Raw genomic sequence first — 17,983 nt, 5'->3', positions numbered from 1 at the left:
TAGCCTCACATCGAATACGCATTATTGTCGGATAATTATTCCGCATCGGGTTCCCCGGAAGTGTCTATTTCGCACAACCGGAAACCACCGTCGGGTTCACCCGTCTATTTCCGAACCTCGAAATGACAGCGTGACAGCAATAAGCGCTCAGCGACTACACAATAGGTCGACGAAGCACCGCCGGAATAATTCCGCAAACCAAAACCGCGTTCAGCGTCGGCGGATTTGACGAAAACAATCGGAAATACATTTCGATTCTTTGCAAAGGTCGGGGCTTGGACAATCAGTTCCGGAGGTCACCCACATTCATCTATGTGGCCAACAGCAGCCGCAACAAACTCCAAATACATAAAAGTCCTCCGATTACCCGAAATCGCATTAATTTCATGCCGATTTGGCGTTTATGGTCCGTCTGCACAAACCAGGAGTCATTCTAGCCAAACCGAGACACTTACTTGACAACGTCTCGGCGTGCCGGAGGCCGTGCTCACCTTTGGGCAATTGCGGCCACTGTGGGGAGCGCTACGAGCGACGCGAAATGCAGTAAACTGGTGCGCACTGGAAACGTTAAAACACATGGTAACTAATCATCCGGACTCTATGACCCTAATGTGACGGTGTAGAATGAGTGATCAGGACTAGACTGACGCATTCACCGTGCTCACCTCGGGGGCCATCGGAACAGCCCGGTGTCGACGCGGATTAACAGTGATCTAACAGGCCGACAATGCGCCAGAACAGCAAAAAGCATTGCTTTAGCGGCCAGGGCAGAGCTAGCTGGGCCGCCGGCGGCGGAAGGCGAGCGCTTCTGGCCGGAGAAGCCGGAAGAAGGCTGGTCCAAGAGGGTCCAGGAACTGCTGCGACCCGGCGGCGGGGAGGCGGCCGGTGGCGCGGCGAGCGATGATTAATTCCTCAACAGCTCTCGGTGTTTCAGGGGTCCGCGGCTGGCGCGGCGGCGGAGGAGCTCGGGCGCCGGACGATCCTGTCGGCGGAGCGCTAGGAGGGAGGTGGTTGCTCCCTCATAGGCCGGTGCGACTTGCGCGAGGCCACGAGGTGCTCAGTCCCGGGGGCGCATCGCGACTGGCGGCCGCAGGAGTCGGGCGCGGCGGCGGTGGGTCGGGGTGGCTTTGGGGACGCACGCCGGAGTTCGCGGCGAGGCTGAGGGATGACAGTGGGCCGGATGTAGTGGCGGGACGAGCGGCCTCGAGCCCACCTGTGCTAGTCTGGGCTGACGAGGGTGGCCGCAGGGAGGCTCAGGCGGCTCCGTTCGGCGCTCCGTGACGGGTCGGCGAGGCGCGGCGAGCGGGATGTCGCGGATAGGCGGAGGAGATCAGGGCGACAAGCTTAGGGCGGTTTCCAAACGCGCGAGCCCAATGCTGGAAGTCGGCTCGGCTAGGTGAACCGAGCTGCCCGCGGGCTTGCTGTGCGGCAGCCGGCGGGTGTGCTGCGGCGGGGGGGAACGGTCCGTGACTGTACGCCGGTGAGGGTGGGATCTCGGCCCAGGGAGGCTTCCAAAGGTGTTTTGAGCTCTCTAGGTTGCACGGCATAGGAGGGTGAGAATAGGTGGAAAAAGGTGATGGAGGAGAGGATTTTTCGGCGGCCGGAGCAACCTGCGGCGGCCGTGTGCGCGAACGGGCAAGGCTGCAAGGGTATTGCAGTTGGGGCTGGGCGTTCAGTTTGGACTGAGGGAAGTCAAGAGCTAGGGTTTTCACATGAAACCTAGAAGCAATCTATATCAATTTATATAGCATTTGCAAAAGGTCCTCGAGGTATAATTTTACAGTCCAGTCCCTCACTGACGTGTATTTATGCGAGTGACGCACATAGACGTTCAAGATTTCGCAATAATGGCGCATATAATATAGGGTCTTCTGCGATTTTATCTTTTGCCACTGACCCATTCATGCGAAAATCTCATAATTTCGGAGATCGTCGCGTCGGTATTTTCGATCCGAACACCAGCGCGATTCAGCACGACAGAGCATCGATCTAGCATTCGTTTCGCCCGAAAAGGTTTCAGATTTGCGACAAATCCATCCTCTAGTTCCAACCAAAAAACCACATATAAACAACTATATGCCAAAAACCTTAAACCTTTTCTCGAAATTCGATGATATGATCCAAAACCATTTTCGTCAAGTGCCATTGGTTCCAGGATAGTCGGAGCGGGTTTGAAAACGATGCTATTTGGAGGTTATATTCGGAGTCGATACGCGTTGAAAGTACACTTCTACTCCGCAGCCTCTCCGGAAACGGAGTTACTATTCACTTAGTCAAAACTTCCGGGTTTCGCCGTAATTCTGCCGTTTTAAGCTCATGTTTTCGCTTCCGAAACTTGTACTGAGTGCTTATGTAATTTAAATTACACAAATAAAAATATCAACAGGAGTTTAGTAGCACTGTCAAAAAAATCTCGAGTCCTGTACACTCTACGCGATCGCACGGTCGGTGCGAGCATTTGTACGCAGCCTCCAGCGCCTGCCGCGTACGGCGGCTCTTCCGCGCGATCGGCGACATTGTCCTGCGATCGGCTCGATTCGGGCGCGAGGTCGGCGCGAGCGTGGTCGCGATCGGCGCGATGCGCGAGCGGCGGCGGCAGCCTCATGAAACGGCGCGGGACCTTAGGTGCGGCGTCGAGCGGGCGAGGGGGCAGGTTGTGGCGGCGGGCCTCTCCGCGATCGGCGCGCGGCCGTGATCTCTAAGCCAGGGTACGGGGTGCTCCGCTATCACGCGAGCGGAGCGCGCAGGTGCCGGCTGCCGCGCAGCTCGGGCGCGGCGCCAGGCGCGTCGGGCCAGCGAAGGCGGTCTGGGCGAGGGCGCTGGCGCGGCTGGAGAGCGCAAGCTGGGCGGCGCGCTCGGAACTGCGCAGAGCCGGCGCTGGAAATCTGGAGGTATCCTAAGCTGGGTACGGCAGGGCCTCTCGCCGAAAAACGCGCGAAGCGGGGGCGGTGCGGGTGCGAGCGGGCGGCTGGCGGCTCCGAGCGGTGCGGGACCCGGCCGAGCGGCGCATGGAGGGCGCGATTAGGGCGCGCAGGGGCGCTAGGCGCAGACCGGCGCGGGCATTTTGGCGAGCGGCAGCTCGCGCTGATGCGGGCCGGTGCGAGCTGGCGGCCGGTGTGGCGGGACGCGATCAGTGGGGGCCCCGTGGGGCGATCGGGTGCTGAGCGCCATGCGGGTGGGCGGGGGGCCGGGGGGGGGGCGAGCCGGCGCGGTGCAGCGACGGCGCGGATGGTGGAGCGGCTGGCTGCGAAACGGAGCGATTTGTGAGCGCGCGGATTCCCTTCCCGCTTACCCCCGTCCATACCCCCCGTACGCCCTCATACCATCTCCATGCTGCACCCCATAACCTGCCATTACCCCTCCCCATGCTGCCAATTACTTTATTTTATTTTTTTTCGATGCTCCTTCACTCTCTCACCTCAATAACCGCCCGATTCATTATCCTCTCTCGCCCCCTTCCTTCCGCCCTATTTGCTGGCTATCGGAGCGGCGGAAATGCGGGCGGCTGCGCAGCGGGGGCGGGTGCACGGCGCTCTCACAGGGCGCGAGCTTGGCGGGGACGCGAGTGCGCGGGTGCTGGCGTTTTGGTATCCCTACTATTCTGTGTTATAGCTTAGTCAGTTATATGGTTCAGTATTTTTATTACATTGGAATATGTGGACTTTCATGATTGTAATAAAAGGATTTCTGAATTTGGTAATAAAAGGTTTTCTACCCCTCGTGGTAGCTTGTATAAAAGATAAAAGTTTTCGCATATGGAACAGTTTTCAAAAGATTTTTCGTAGACTTTTGTTTAAACATCGAATGTAAAACTACGGTGTGAATGGTGAATGTATGAATGTATGAATGTATAGCTATATGTATATTCATTTAGTTGTGGTTGTATACTGTTTGTACTTTTGTACTTGTGTGACGCCGTGCAAATACAGGGGAGACTCTGTCCGTGTGAACAGTGGATTCCCTGTATTTGTGGCGGATCTGGCATACTCTGGGGTCAGATTTTCAAAAAAAAAAAATTCAAACGCTTTTTCGCTGTGTTTCAAACAAAAATGGGACCCCGGGGCGTGACAAGAGGCCCACTCGTCCACCTGGCCCTGCTCACGCCCGCTCGCCCGCGCCAGGCACTGATGGCGGACCGCTCGCGCCGACTGCGCCGATCGTGGGGAGGCCTGCCGTACCATCTTTGGTTCGCCCACGCCAGACCCGCGCCGAGGCCTGCCGCTCGCGCCGATCAAGGACCGCCCGCGCGCGCCGATCGCTGGGAGGGCTGCTGGCTCGCCCACGCCAGACCCGCGCCGAATGCGCCGATCGCGGACCGCCCGCGCCGAACGCGCCAATCGCTGGGAGAACTGCCGTACCACCTTTGGTTTTCAAATTCAAAGATAGATATAGATGTGTCATGTATCAAAGACCAATAGGCCGAATTGAGGCCCAATTTCGACGAACACCCTCTCTCTCTCTCTCTCTCTCTCTCTCTCTCTCACGCGAGAGAAGGCGCCTCTGCACTACTCTGTCCTTAATCCTAATCCTAACCCACCATCAATGGCGGCGCTTAGAACCCTAACGACCGCTCGGAGCTCCTCCGCGTCCTCCTCGTCGCAGTCGTCTCCATCCCTCTCCCTCTTCCTCCTCCTCCTCGTCCGGTGCCGCCGCTTCTCCGCCTCCTCTCCGGCGGCGGCGCCGCCTCCTACGCCGACGCCGTTCATGGCGCAGTATCTGGTGGATCGCGTCGGCTTCCCCCCCGACAAGGCCCTCTACGCCGCGTCCCGCTCCCTCTCCGGCCTCTCCTCCCCGGCCCGACCCGACGCCGTCGTCTCCTTCCTCCGCGGGAGCGCCTCCCTCTCCCCTCCCCAGATCCTCCGCTTCGTCCGCTGCCGCCCCTCCATCCTCGCCGCCGACGTCCCCTCCAACCTCCTCCCCAAGCTCTCCCTCTTCCGCTCGCTCCTCCCCGGCGCCGGCGCCGGCGCCGGAGCCGCAGAAGCCCCCAGCGAGCTCGCGGCGCTCGTCACCGCGTGCGCCTCCGCCTTCGGCTACAGCGCCGCGCGCCTCGCCCGCTCCCTCGCCTTCCTCCGCGACCTCTATGGCGGCGACGACTGCGGGGTCGTCTTCGCCCTCCGCCGCTGCCCCCGCCTCCTCTCCAACGACCCCGACCGCGTCCTCTCACGCAACCTCGCCGCCGTCCGCTACCTCTACGGCAGCGGCCGCGACCCTCTGCCGCTCATCAAGAAGGCCCCCGTCCTCCTCACCAGCTCCCCGGAGCGCATCGCCCTCCTCTTCCGCGCCGCCGAGGAGGTGATCGGGGTCGGCCCCGAATCCGACTTGTTCCCCGACGCCATCGGCGCCGTCGCCCCGCTAAGCCCCGAGACCTTCTCCAACAGGGTCGGGATGCTCCGGTCCTACGGCTTGGAAAACACCGATATCCAATTCCTGTTCCGGCACTCCCCAATAACGTTTCGGCTTAAGGATCACAACCTCAAAGCGAAGCTCGATTTCTTCATCGGAGCTGTCGGGTTCACCCCCAGAGACATTCTAAACAATTGGCAGATAAGCTTCAGCCTGGATGGGAGGCTAAGGCCGCGGTACAATCTGGTGAGGGGGTTGCAATCCAAAGGATTGGTGCCTCAAGATGTCAATTTCACAAAAGTTTTCATGATGGCCGTGGAGAGATTCAACCAGGAGTATGTGCACAAGTTCGTGACCAGCGAGGGCTCTAACCTTGTTCGGTCTTACATGAGTAGCCCAGCGTTTGGGAAGGAAATGTCGGAGAACGGCTCTGATTCTTCACACTCCGAGTAGCAAAATTCGATCTTTTATTAAGTAGAAGATTTTGGCAATCGGGTGAGTCCGGTTACTGGAACAACAAGTCGTATGCTGAATCGCTGATAAGTTGGATTGAATGCTGAACAGGATTGACCCATAAGTATAATGTTTGTCTATTCTCAGGTCTTAATTATATATCGGTCATTTTCGAGATTGTGCTTTCCAACTGCACAAGGTAATTAATCTTATGAACCCATGTACTTGTCTCAATAACAAACTTTATTAGTCGCGGCGCGCTCTCCCATTCTCGATTAACACCGCCATCCAGATTTTACTACATTTGTTATTTTCCATTTCATAAGCTCCGTAGCAAAATCTACCAGAAGTTGACAAAAAAATTCTAGAGAGTTACACTCTACTTAAAACGCATTTCTTCTGATTAGTTGAACATCTGAATGTTGTTTTTTTTTTTTTTCTTGCTTCCAAATTTGGAGGAATGTAGCTTCCTATAACTTAGAATTTGAGGAGGGAAGTAGAAGCTTTGGAAAGACATATATGTCTTGTCGAGTGTTCTTCTGTTATGCAACTTGTGCTAGATGTAAAAAAGTTGTAACTCGCGCCATCAATGGATGGGCCGCTGTAGTATGCCATATATGCATCTCTAGCACTTCTCCATATTCGCTATTCACAAATTGAAAGAAGCTTCAATGAAGTTGAGGATTGCGACCGTAAATCAGTTATATTTATCCTATTCGATCTTTTTGTGTCTTTGCCAATCATGTTTAACATTGATGTGTATATGATTTTTGTTTTGAAAATCCTTCATTTGATTCCATACCTCAGTACTAAACTCCGGGTTATATCTCTTGCGCATTTTTCTATTGACATAAAAATGTACAGACCACCTCACTTGAACTGTAGTGCAGTTTGAAGCATGTAGGTGAACTTTAAGGGATTTAATTTTACTACCTAACTTTACCCCGTGTGTAAAATTTTTGACAGAACTTTGCATAATCTAACGAAATATTCTATTACTTGACAAAATATTCCGTCCATTTTATAATCTGCAAAAATATTTTGTAACATTGGAAAGTAAAAGCGAAGATTTAAAGTTCAGGCACCATTCAAAGTACCCTGTAGTTTGGGTACAGACTGTACAATTTTATCACCTGTTTAGGTACATATAATTCCCCTCAGTGTTTCTCATATCCAGTTGCTTGCCTTTCAGCAGGCTCCATTTACAGTACGAAACTTTGATTAGGAGAAGCCAAGGACTTGTAGCAGAATGCGAGTCTTTACTGCATAACCTCTCCATTAAAGGTGCTGTTCTTGTATTCATCTCCTTTTCAGTTTTCATTATTCTTTCCTCTGTTTTTCTCTTTGTAGAACTTTGTTAGTCTTTGGTTAAAACCCAAAGAATTGACCTGTAAGACAAAAGTACATAACTACAAAATTACTATGGTAATTTTCGAAGCTTCTATTTAAGGTAAAATACTCGAGTTACTGCAGGAAAAAGATTCCTCCCCCCTTCAATTGCCTTGCATGGTTGGATTGTACAGAAACCATTTGCAGGGGGGAACAATCAGTGCCATGGGCTTTAAATGGCACGATTGCGACTGATAACAATTTTAATGGGGCCGAGACAAAAGTGCTTCTCTTACTTGCCCGAGTTGTTGGTCCAGTCCTTTGGACCAGTCATGGAAAAATCAGAGTAGAAGCTTTTTTTACATGTTACTAAAAGATTGCCTGTGCAGTGAGGCATATTGAATTTATTAGGGTGGGGACATAATTGTGACGGTCATTTTGCAATATTTACAACTAGAAATTGGTCAATAAGTTTTCATGATCCGATGATGACCGATGTAGGGGTAAAGAGAAATATTTGGACAATGCTATGTTTGGGAAGATTAGATGCCGTGACCCAAAGGATGTTCCTGAAAGGAAAAAGGCATCTTGTGGATTTCTGTTCATTTCTATATATGTTCAATTAAAAGAGATGTGACATTCTAACTGTCCCGCATTAGATTAGATGAGAACGAAATTATGATTTGATGTATAACAAACTATGAACCCTAATAATAATGACTGGGTTGAAGTATTTTGGATCGGTGGTTTGGACCCAATAAGTTATTATAACTGGCGGGTCGGATCGTTATAGTTTGATGTCATATTAGATTGAAAAGGGATTCTAATTAGGAATATAAGAGGCCGCACATTATAATAATAATAACTAGACTTAAATATTTGTGCCAGTGGTTTGAGCTCAACAAATTATTATTACATAGCGGGTCTGGTCATAGTCTCACATCGTCAAGTGATCTTGCTCGTGTATGTGATTGGACTGACGAGAACATTAGAGTCTAAACGGAATGAGTCTATGGCATCTCAATAATCCCACATCCGGTGAAAATAAAGTTGTGATATTAACCAAGCTTAAGCATTTAGGCAAGTAATTTGGATCCAACGAGCTATTATTATTAGCGTGTCGGATCACTACAATAGAGCTCTTCAATCAAGTAACAAGAAACTTTAAGAAAAACCGAAAATGTAAATATTGCATTGGGGTTTTACCGAAGTAATGTGATTTAATGATTGATCTAGTCAAATTTGAGTAACAAGGTGAGTGTACAGCTGGGGAAAGATGCTGTTATAGCGAAGATGGACTTTAAGGTCGCGTTTGGTTTGCACTATGAAAGATTACTAGAAGTAAAAAGATATCTGAGAATCTTATTCCTATTCATCCTATTACTAAGAATGTAGTATTTCGGTGTTTGGTTCGTGTGGTCATATTATTTAGTCATGTTATTTAATATTACGAAAAATATTTAATTAATTAATTTATTTTTTAAATTAATTTTAAATAATACTATAAAAAATTTCAACATCATTTTAGAAAAAAGAGAGAGAATATAGGTTGGAAAGAGAGAGCATAATTAAAGAAATAGAAAGAGAAATAGAGTCGAGGTTAGAGAAAATGAGAGGATTGAGATTTTAGAAAAAGAGGGGAGAAATAGCTTAGTTTAGAGAAAGAAAAAGAGTTGAAGTTTAGAGAGAAAAAGATAAGTTTAGAGAGAGATATGAGGTTAGAGTATAAAGAAAAATAATACCAACTAGCCGGCGGGTGGGAAGAAAGAAAGAGATTAGACATATTATTAATTACCCCAATCCATTAATATAAGAATACTCACCCTCCCTCAAAGAAATGAGATTAGTATTTTGGGATGCATCTCATTCCCAAGTAAATCTAGTAGTACCAACTAGATTACGTAATGCGTTTAGCCAAACACTGTCATATTTTTTTATTCCTATTGGATTACAAGGAATCTTAAAAAGCTAGCGCGAACCAAACGCACCCTTAAAGTCACCACTGACACTGTATTTTTTATATTTTAAATTAATTAAATTTTTTTAACATAAAAATATAATTCTTTTTTTGTTTAAACCAACATGTCAATGAATGAATTTTAGGGGCACATTTTGATTGATAATAATTTATTATAATAATATCTTCCTGCTACATCGCACAACCTTTAACTAGTTTTTGTATTATTGAAGAACAAGAGCTGAAAAGTACTTTCAAATTTTTTAGGCTGATAACGACCCATTTTGTATAAAGGGTTGCTTGAATTTCTTCTTGATTTTATTACAATTATGTCCCAACTGTTAACCCCCTGTGGTTTCGCATTTTCTCATTTTTGTACCCTGTGGTTTAAAATGTATTAATTTAGTATCCTGTGGTTTAAAGTGTATCAATTTATCCTCATATTTTGGTAGGGTGGGGGGGGGGTTGTGGGGCCCACATGCAATTTTTTTTACGAATTAATCGCATATTGGTCCCAATTTGTAATATCCGAGATTTGAATAAGAGGGAAAATTCGAATTTGAATTTTTAAATTCCAAATTTATATATGTCTATATATATAGAGAGAGAGAGAGAGAGAGAGAGAGAGAGCTAGGCTGGTATATTATTAGTAGCACGGAGGCCTCCGTGCTACCAAGTTGTTTTCAATGATCCGGCTTTCAAATCAACGATTGGCTCCGTTAGACTTGATCTACATTATTAAAAGTATTTGGAAGCTAAATTTCATAATTTTTTCACATCATTTAGCTAGTGATCAAAAGGCTTCAACATTGACAATTTTAATGGTAGATGTGATGCATTTGTGAATTTAACGGTGTAAAACAATCCAAATCTGATGAAATTTTTATAGAAATTTTTTTTCCCTATTTAGAGTAAGATCAGTATCTTTGATCTTAAATTCAAGTCTTTTATCATCATTTTTTATGAGATTTTTATTTTCAGCCATTTATTTTTAGATTATTCGTTTGATAAGTAAATGATGCCGAAAAATTATGAAATTTAGTTTCCAAATACTTGCAATAGTGTAGATTAAGTCTAACGGAGGCGATCGTCGATTTGAAACCTAGATCATTGAAAACAACTTGGTAGCACGGAGGTCTCCATGCTACCGATAGTATACCAAGCCTAACTCTCTCTCTCTCTCGTTCTCTCTCTCTTTCTCTCTCTCTCTCTATATATATATGTAGAACTAGGCTGGAATACTATTAATAGCACTAATGACTTGGTGCTATTAAGTTTTCCGCCCTTGAATTAAAAGATGTGCGGTCAGAATGATGTGGGCTCCTTAGGGTTTAGTGGGTGGTTGGTTGAATAGTATAATCGAACGGATGAAAATGATAAAAGAGGTAAATCTAACGGTAGAAAACTTGATAGCACCAAATGCTTCGTGCTATCGATAGTATCTCAGCCGAACTATATATATATATAGAGTCCGGCTAATATACTTTTATAAGTATTGGCTCTCTCGTACTCATAAATTTTCAGCCCTTAGATTTATTCCATTGATCATTTTCATCCGTTAGATCATACTATTCAACCAACTACCCACTCAACCCTAGGGGACCACTATCATTTTAAGTGGGGACCACCGTCATCCTAACCACACATCCCATCAATCAATGGTTAAAAATTTATGAGTATAAGAGGGTCTATACTTATAAGAGTATAGTAGCCCCAGCCTATATATATATATAGATATATATATATATATATATACACACACACCTGTATAAATGGTTATATTGGTAGAATTCGGAGAGGGTAGGTTTCGTTGTGAATCGATTTGGTATATATATATATACACACACCTGTATAAATGGTTATATTGGTAGAATTCGGAGAGGGTAGGTTTCGTTGTGAATCAACGACCAAATCGGGCGAAACAAACTAGCAGATTCGATGCCCCAGTCGTGTTGAACGCGATGGCACAATCCAATCGAAAATTCGATAGACAGATCTCCGGGAATCGCATAATATTCGCTGAGAGGTCGAAATTGGCAAAATGTTTGCGAAAAGTCCCATATTTTATGTACTGTTTTGCGCGATTTCGAACGTCGAGGTGCGTACGCGCAAAATACACGCGCTGTGAGGGACTTGGCTATAAATATTCAACTTTAGAGGACTAAACTGTAATTTGGCCAGCTTGTATATATTGGGCATCTAGGGTTTCCATGTAAACCCTAACCCTAGTTGCCTTAGCTCCCTCCAACTGCGCCCTAGCCGTCACCAGCACCTCTCCCAACCCTCGCCGCGCGCACCCCGGCCATCAGCGAGCGCCTCCGGCCGCCGGAAAAGCCGGCATTGCCTCTCATCCACCATCTTCTCCACCTTCTCCATTATCTTTGCCGTGGACCACAGGGAAGGATCCATACATCTCAGGCTCCCTCCTCTAGCCGTGTTCCAAGCTCCGGCGACTCCCCCGTTGATTCCCTGCCGTCCCACGTGCCACCTTCGCCGTCTGGGCAATCCGCTGCCAGGCTCGGTCAGCTCGGGCCGAGCTCAAGCCAGCTCGTGGCCAGCGAGCTGCCGCCGCCTTGAACCAACCGTGCCACCCACCATCGACCTCCGACGACCCCCCGCGCATCATCGCCGTCGTCCTCGTTGGCCATCGCCGCCGCCCTAGCTCTCGCGGCCGCCCCTGTGAAGCTCGGGCCGAGGCTTGGCTCGTGGTGTCCTTGCGCGTCGCCACCGCCTTCCCCTGGCCTCCGACGACCCGTCGTCATCGCCCCGGCGCTCCCCCGGCCGACGCTACACCCGTGAGCCCGAGCCAAGCTCTGCGGGCTTGATTCCCTCCGCCGCGCCTCCGGCCGCCTCCTGCCGCCAGCCAGCGCGAGCCCCGAGCCCCACCGACTAGCCGCACCCATCCCCTGCCGGCGCGCCCGCCGTCCGGCCATTGCCGGCCAAGCCGTGCTCCCACTAGTTCCGGTAAGCTTAATTACAGCTTTTCTGCACACAGTTTCGGGTTCGGGTCACTGTTCCGGCGATCCGAGGGCACCCCGACGCTCCCGGAAGTGAACACCACGATCCCTAACCTATACCGATCATCGTGCTCACCTCCTTTGGGGTCAACGAAGCCCCGGTTTGAGAATTAAGCGCTGTTTAGGCACTGTGCGTGCAGTTCGTAGATTTTCATGTCACTCCCGGGCTCTCCACAGTGGACAGCCATGCTCCAAATCGTGAGCACGACCTCCTGCACGTCGAGACCTATCAGGGTGTGTCTTGGCCAAGCTCGAAAGTCCTCGGTTTGCGCTGTCGGGCCGTAAAACCCTGAAAATTACATAAAATAATGTGATTTTATGTGATTGCAAGAACTTATATGCAAATTTATGCTTCGTGGCTACTGTGGACAGTGCATGCGGGCAGCGGGTGACCTCTGAATTGGTTGTCCAAGGTCCGAGGCCTTGCGGAAATTGAATATCGATTTTCGGTGCGTTTTTCGGCGAAATCCGCCGACAGAAAGCAATTTTGGTCTGGATTTCTTCCGACGGTGTCTCACTGTATTTTGCTTTGTCGCTGAGCGTTATTGGCTGGTCACTTGTGTCATTTCAAGGGTTCGGAGACGACGGGTGAGCGACGGTGGGTTCCAGTGTCGAAATTGACACTTCCGGAGACTCGGATCGGAATAGTTATCCGATGATAATCGTCTCTATGTGAGGTTACGTGTTTGCTGCCAGGACACCTTAATTATGGTGTTGTGTGGCAGCGGATAACTCGTGGCCCGAGTCGGTAAGTCCCGGGACACTTCGTGGATCCCGGCGGATCGTCCGATTGATGCATGCATACAGTAGCGGTAGTGATTCATATATATATCTCATTTCTTTATTTATCATTGTTACTATATTACCATTATCCATACTTATAGTTCTCCTCCTTAGGGGTGGAAACGAGCCGAGCTCGAGCGAGCTTACCTCGGCTCAAATTCGGCTTGAAATTAATTTCGAGCCTAAATTTAAGCTCAAGCTTGGATTGAAATTAATTCGAGCCGAGCTCGAGCGAGCCTAATTTCGAGTCGAGCGAGCTCAAGCCCTAAACGAGCCGCTTGAAATTCTCAACATCATACGATCAATAGTTAATTTGTATAGAACATTATCTATAATTTGATACAAAAATATGTCTAATAGTTTAAAGTACAAACTAATTATATAAAATATAGTATTATAATATGAAAAAAAATAATTTATGAGTTGAATATCTAATCTTTTCAGCCTCACATATTTTTTCTTCCGTCTTCAATCTCCATATTATTCATTTTTATTTATGCCCCAGTAAAAAAATAAATATCTTATATAGATAAATACTTGGATTAAACCCTATCCCAATCCATAAATAACTAAAATTATACGAATGTTTATGAAGTAATAATTTTTTACCTTTAAAATCTATTCTGTATATTTCTCAAGCGGATATGACAACTTATAGTAGATAGAAACCCGGGGGCCATTATTGCTGTTATTGATACCCTCCGGAGGGCCTTCCACGGCTTGGGCATAGGTTGAGAGACCAGAAATGAGAAAGGAGAGAAAATTATTGGAAAATTAAGCCCAATGTAAAAGCAAGAAAGAAAAGAATGTATAGCAATTGTAGTGAAAATTGTCGTACTTTTTTGTGTTGTTGGTTTTAATAGGACCCAAAAACAATTGACCCAAATTTAAACTAAACTCAGATTTGTCATCAAGCTTATTGATATTAAATATCTGTTATATTTACTAATTTTCTTTCAGCTATCATATGCATGAGGCAGTATACTTATACTACTAAGGTATATATATAATGTAGGAAATAATATGCACTATTGAACAATATAAAGTTATTTGCTATTTTTCCCCGAATTCTTTTTGGGAACCACTTTGGATTAGATCTGTATTGGTGGGTGATTGCACCGATCCACACATTAAAGATAAATTTAATACCATAGGATTGAGTAGTACTTACCGAGATAATATAGTATTATCTAAAAAATAAGAAATGATTAAGGGAGTTCCTAAGATAAAAAATAGGAAAAACCACAAGAGTACACATATATACCTCTAGATATATACGTATGTATAGTACTCATATGAATACTATATTAAGAGTTAACTCGGGATATATTAGTAGGAAAAATCTCATATTGTAACAAGTTTTTTAGCCTTATTGGATTCAAAAAACCTTCCTTATCATTTTTTTAGCTTGGATTTAAATGACTATAAACGAGTGGGAATCAAACACTAGGACACCTAACTATAAATACTATATATCAGATTTATTACACATTTTTATAAAGGATTAAAATTTAACTAGCCAAAAACAACGAGTTTTAATATTTATTTAGTATTTCGCTAATCATACTATTTTATAGTATATATTAATAATTATATTCTAGTATCCTTATGGTATACTATATATATTAATATATCATCATAATATATATTCGAGCTTTTCGAGCCTAATTCGAACGAGCCGAGTAATACTCAAGCTCGGCTTGAAATGAATTTCGAGCTTTTTTTTTTGTTCAAGCTCGGCTCATTTAATTTCGAGCCGAGCTCGAGCGAGCCAAATATCGAGTCGAACGCGAGTCGAACACGAGCCGGCTCGCTCATTTGCCAGCCCTAATCCTCCTTGACTGATGAGTACCCCTCACTCTCGTCGGCTTGCAATACCCACTGGGAGGGAAGACATGTATACATGTTCTCACCCCCCACCCTCCTTTCAGGTGACGTCGCGGGTCCAAGTCGGGACGGTGCGTGAGGAGCGCAGCTAGTGATCAATAGAGCTATCGACCCCGTGAACTTGGTTTAATTCTTAACTTGCTTCTCAAATAATTAACTTAGTATTTATGGTTCAGTTGGTTTCACGTTATTTGGACAAATGTGATTTTGTGAATGTAATAAAGAACTTGTGGATTTCTTATGATATGAAAACGGTTTTCTACCCCTCGTGATAGCGTGTTTTAAAAGAAAATGATTCCGCGTAGGAAACGGTTTTAAAAAGAGTTTTCTAGTTTTCGTGATTCTTAGTATTTCAAAATAAATTTTCGAATGGAAAACGTTTTAAACTAATAGATGTGGATTTGTGAATATCTGTGATGAAATGAATGGTGAATGTAAATAGTGATTATATGTGGATGTTCATATTTGGTGGTTGTATTTTGTACTTGTGCGACGCCGTGCAAATATAGGGGAGACTATCCATGTGAACAGTGGATTTTCTATATTTGTGGCGGATCTAACATCCTATGGGGTCAAGGTTTTTTAAAAAAATAAAAATAAAAATAAATTTAGGCACTTCCGTATTGGTTTTAAATCCAAAAAGTCGGGGTGTGACACAATCTTTTCACTATTTTTGATTTTGGTCCTTAATTTTTTTTTTTTTTTGCAATCAAATTTTCGAATCTCTTGATTTCATCACAATAAAATGACACTGTTAAAAGAGGTTTTAGAATTAACGATATTATCATGACATCACCTATTTTGCTTTTCTTTTTCATGTCAATTATAGTCCAATTTTTTTACGATAAAATCACATATTGGTTCCAACCTTTTCACTATTTTTTTATTTTGGTCCTCAATCTTCTTTTTTTGCAAATAAATTTTCGAATATCTTGATTTCATCGCAATAAAATAGAACTGTTGAAAGAGGTTTCAAAATTAACGATATTATTATACCATCGCTTATTTAGCTTTCTTTTACATGTCAATTTTAGTTCGTAAGCTTTATTTTTTTACTTTAGTCCCTAAAAATAAAATTTCAAAATTTTATATTAAATTCGGAATTAATCTTAAAATTAATCTTAAAATAAGGTCTTCCTTTATCTTAGGGGGTTCTTGGGTCCATATGTAATTTTTTAAAAAATTAATCGCACATTAGTTCCAACCTTTTCACTATTTTTTATTTTACTCCTTAATTTTTTTTTTGTAATCAAAGTTTTAAATCTCTTGATTTCATCATAATAAAATGACTCTGTTAAAAGAGATTTTAGAATTAACGATATTATCATGCCATCGCCTATTTAGTTTTTTTTTGCATGTCAATTTTTGTGACGCCCCAACTTCCCAGGGTGTTATTTATCCTAGGACTACTCCCGTCCTAGCACGCTTAACTCTCTTAACATCTTGGGCTTAGCCAACCCCTAAAATGATTAAGCCGGGTTAAGAGTTTAGCCCTTTATATTTCATATATAGGGCAGGACTGCCTTAGGTCTCACAATCTCCCTCTTTTTAAACCTGACATCCTTATCAGGTTCAGACTCATAAGCCGACCTCGTAGGGAAGCCGCGCTCTATCCACAACAGTTAACAGTATGAGAGCCTCACTCTCTCCGCTGTATAATCCTAACTCAGTCAAGACTCATCTCACACTTCCGGCTGGTAATTGGCTTTGATACCAACTATGACGCTCCAACTTCCCAGGGGGTCATCCATCCTAGAACTACTCCCGTCCTAAGCACGCTTAACTCTTTTAACCTCTTGGGCCTAGCCACCACCCAAAATATTTAAGCCGGGTTAAGAGTTTAGTCCTATTATATTTCATATATATATAGGACTGACTGGGGTCTCACAATTTTAGTCCCTAAATTTTATTTTTCACTTTAGTCCCCAAAAATAAAAATTTAAAATTTTGAATTTAAATTCGAAATTAATCTTTAAATTAATTCAAAAACTTATGAATACAAAGAGATCTGTAATTATAAAAGTATCGTAGAGAGAGAGAGAGAGAGAGAGAGAGGCTGGTATACTATCAGTAGCACGGAGGCCTCCGTGCTACCAAGTTGTTTTCAATGATGCGGCTTCCAAATCGACGATCGGCTCTGTTAGACTTGATCTACACTATTGAAAGTATTTGGAAACTAAATTTCATAATTTTTCGACATCATTTACCTATCAAACGAGTAGTCTAAAAATAAACGGCTGGAAATAAAAATCTCATAAAAAATAATGATAAAATACTTGAATTTAAAATCAGAGGTACTGATCTTACTCTAAATAGTGAAAAAAATTTTCTATAAAAATTCATCAGATTTGGATTGTTTTATACCGTTAAATTTACAAATGCATCACATCTACCATTAAAATTGTCAATTTTGAGACTTTCTGATCACTAGCCAAATGATGTCGAAAAATTATGAAATTTAGTTTCTAAATATTTTTAATAGTATACATTAAGTCTAACGGAGCCGATCGTCAATTTGGAAGTCGCATAATTGAAAACAACTTGGTAGCACGAAGGCCTTCGTACTACCAATAGTATACCAGCCTAGCGCGCTCTCTCTCCCTCTTTCTTTCTCTCTCTATGTATATATACATAGAGAGAGAGTCCGACTACTATACTCTTATAAGTACGATCGCTCTCGTACACATAAATTGTTTTCGATGATAAAGCTTCCAAATCGACGATCCACACCGTTAAACGTTATCTAGAGCATTTAAAACGTCTAGAAATCAAATTTTATAATTTTTCGACATTATTTATCTTACGATCAAAAGCTCACAAAATTAAAAATTTTTAACGGCCGGTATGGAATACTTGCTAGTTTAACGGTGTAAAAGAATCGGAATATGTTGAATTTTTGATAAAAAATTCTATTCACTAGCTAGATAAAGATCAATAACTCCGATCTTAAATTGAAATATCAGATCTTCCATTTTTAGGACATCGTTCGATTTTGACCGTTCATTTTATACACGCTTGATGGACTTTATAATGATTTCAAAAAATTACGAAATCTATTTTCTAGAAGTTTCAAATACTCTAGATCACATTTAACGATGTGGATTGTCGATATGAAAGGCTCATCATCGAAAATAACTTATGAGTACAAAGGGCTCTATACTCATAAGAGTAGTAGCCCTACTATATATATATATATATATATATATATATATAT

General features: G+C 44.4%; 1 protein-coding gene across 6 annotated transcripts; it reads left to right on the top strand.

Annotated features, from left to right (window-relative positions):
• Positions 1–4,402: 4,402 nt before the first annotated feature.
• LOC109705780 lies at positions 4,403–15,076 on the top strand. Of its 6 annotated transcripts, none has more exons than XR_002214889.1 (3): positions 4,403–5,995; positions 6,992–7,080; positions 14,814–15,076. XR_002214889.1 is itself a non-coding variant. In XM_020226565.1 (2 exons), exon 1 carries the CDS (start codon positions 4,543–4,545, stop codon positions 5,794–5,796), a length of 1,254 nt encoding a protein of 417 aa, XP_020082154.1. In that variant the 5' UTR covers positions 4,403–4,542; the 3' UTR covers positions 5,797–5,838; positions 5,944–6,504. The 6 variants fall into 6 exon arrangements, 1 of the variants encoding a protein (XP_020082154.1); XR_002214886.1 differs by having other exon boundaries at positions 6,989–7,080; XR_002214887.1 differs by lacking the exon at positions 14,814–15,076 and adding an exon at positions 7,270–7,858 and having other exon boundaries at positions 6,989–7,080.
• Positions 15,077–17,983: the final 2,907 nt, after the last annotated feature.

Source organism: Ananas comosus, unplaced genomic scaffold (assembly GCF_001540865.1).
Source record: "Ananas comosus cultivar F153 unplaced genomic scaffold, ASM154086v1, whole genome shotgun sequence".
Classification (NCBI taxonomy): domain Eukaryota; kingdom Viridiplantae; phylum Streptophyta; class Magnoliopsida; order Poales; family Bromeliaceae; genus Ananas; species Ananas comosus.
Note: the sequence above shows the minus strand (reverse complement) of the source record. Positions and strands in the feature narration are given on the sequence as shown.